Below are 1,746 nucleotides of genomic sequence, written 5' to 3'. Positions count from 1 at the left end.
AGCAGTGATTGAAAGCCACTTTCTGCCTAATGAAGTGCTATTGCTGCTGCATGCTGAACGTTTTTAAAAATGTCTTCAAGTCCAGACATGAGGAGCTACTCTATTTTTATTGGTGTATTAATGTCAACAGCAGTTATTCAAATGTAATTGCCTCTATAGTAATACATAACCTAAGCACTTAAGAGACCATAAAAGCCATATTAGAAGCCTATGATGTGACCGTTATTATTCTGGTGTAATTCCATTAAGGCCACTGGGTCGATCGTTCTTGAGCTCTAACTGGTTTCAGTGCGGCGCTAATTACTGGTGTTATACAGTAGCACGCAGAAATAGAAAAGGGAGCAGGGAGTGGTTGGTAGCAACAGGGCGTGGTCTCCTTGCCTCTAACGACGATTGCTGTGCTTCGGTAACCTTGGTCACCGGGGGGGACTGGCATAGCGAGTGAGAGAGACAGACGCGTCAACCCAACTGCCGGAGCTCCTAAAAGTGCATGACTTACATGCTTGCAGACTTTATGTGGGTAAAGTCAAGAGAGTGAGTGGGTAACAGTCTCCCTAACCCGACGAACTAAAATGCCAATTCATAAGAAGTTGTGGCATTTTTTCAGACGGTGTAGGATTGCTCGACTGACTTTAGGCATATTGTGCCTTAATTTTGGACAGCTGCCTGCGCGTCCTTAATGTTTTCGGGGCCAAGTCGAGACTATGTGAGGTATGTTTGGAAGCTTGTGTTTTGCTCAGGATAGCGACTCATGGGATGGGGCAATTGGAGACCCAGGTTCAATTTCGGACACCTGAAGGTGCAGTCCAAAGTGTCTGTCTTTTTGACCATGATCATTATCGTCACCTATTTGTTCTACTGCCTGACTGGATACTGCGAGTCGTTGCCTCGACCCTTGTACGACCAGCAAAGTTTGAGAGGGAAAGTTCACACCGTTGACGGACCGGTGCATCTCTCGCAAAGCCACCGAGCCGGAGCGCAGTGGAACATTTCTGTCCTCCGCGAACTTCCACTGTCGAACGGACTTGAGTCGCTCTGGCAGGAGAGCGAAGACGCGACTAACCAGCGGCCACCCGGCAACCGCGCACAGACGATGGAGTCCTCCTCCAGCAGTAACATTACAGTGTCAAACAATTTTGGGACCAAGGAGTTCCCCCAGGCGATAATCATCGGCGTGAAGAAAGGGGGCACTCGGGCGCTCCTCGAGTTTCTCCGGATTCACCCCGATGTTCGGGCGGTTGGAGCGGAGCCACACTTCTTTGACAGGTTCTACGACAAAGGTCTCGAATGGTATAGGTAAGTCACTTGCCATACAAACTTACAAGGGTCCCCTTGATTTCGAAATTTTGAAATGTCACGCTGATTATACTTAAAGAGGTTCAGAAGAGCGAGCGTGGAAAGTACACAGAATTCCAATAGTAGCTGGCGACGCATGCCTCATCTTGCAATTTATTACACAACCAATCGCATTTATGTACTGAAGTGAACCCGCTAACAGTCGTCATTCATTACCTAATTGGCTGTTTTGTGAACGATGGTCCCGCGTCTTTATTAAACGATAAAACGTGCTGTAATTAGCTGTAGACTGTTAAATGTGTGGCACGCAAAGGGAAACCGTTAATTAATGCACATTTAAAGAGGCGTTTAAAGGAAGTCTGTAGAGGTGTTTGGCTTTGGAGTAGCGGTTATTTAAACAGCGTGGAAGTTATGTAAACCCGAGTATTGAACGTTGCTCAGGGATTTGAT

General features: G+C 47.0%; 1 protein-coding gene across 1 annotated transcript in view; it reads left to right on the top strand.

Moving 5' to 3' along the window:
• Positions 1-455: 455 nt before the first annotated feature.
• The window catches only part of LOC125297911 (heparan sulfate glucosamine 3-O-sulfotransferase 6-like), a 27,074-nt gene continuing 25,783 nt past the window's right edge, over positions 456-1,746 (top strand). The window contains 1 exon segment of the mRNA XM_048248472.1: positions 456-1,296. Coding sequence (XP_048104429.1) covers positions 752-1,296 — 545 coding nt within the window. The 5' untranslated portion in view covers positions 456-751.

The sequence above is a fragment of the Alosa alosa genome, chromosome 7 (assembly GCF_017589495.1).
Source record: "Alosa alosa isolate M-15738 ecotype Scorff River chromosome 7, AALO_Geno_1.1, whole genome shotgun sequence".
Taxonomy (NCBI): domain Eukaryota; kingdom Metazoa; phylum Chordata; class Actinopteri; order Clupeiformes; family Clupeidae; genus Alosa; species Alosa alosa.
The sequence above is the reverse complement of the archived record's forward strand: the minus strand, read 5'-3'. Positions and strand labels throughout refer to the sequence as shown.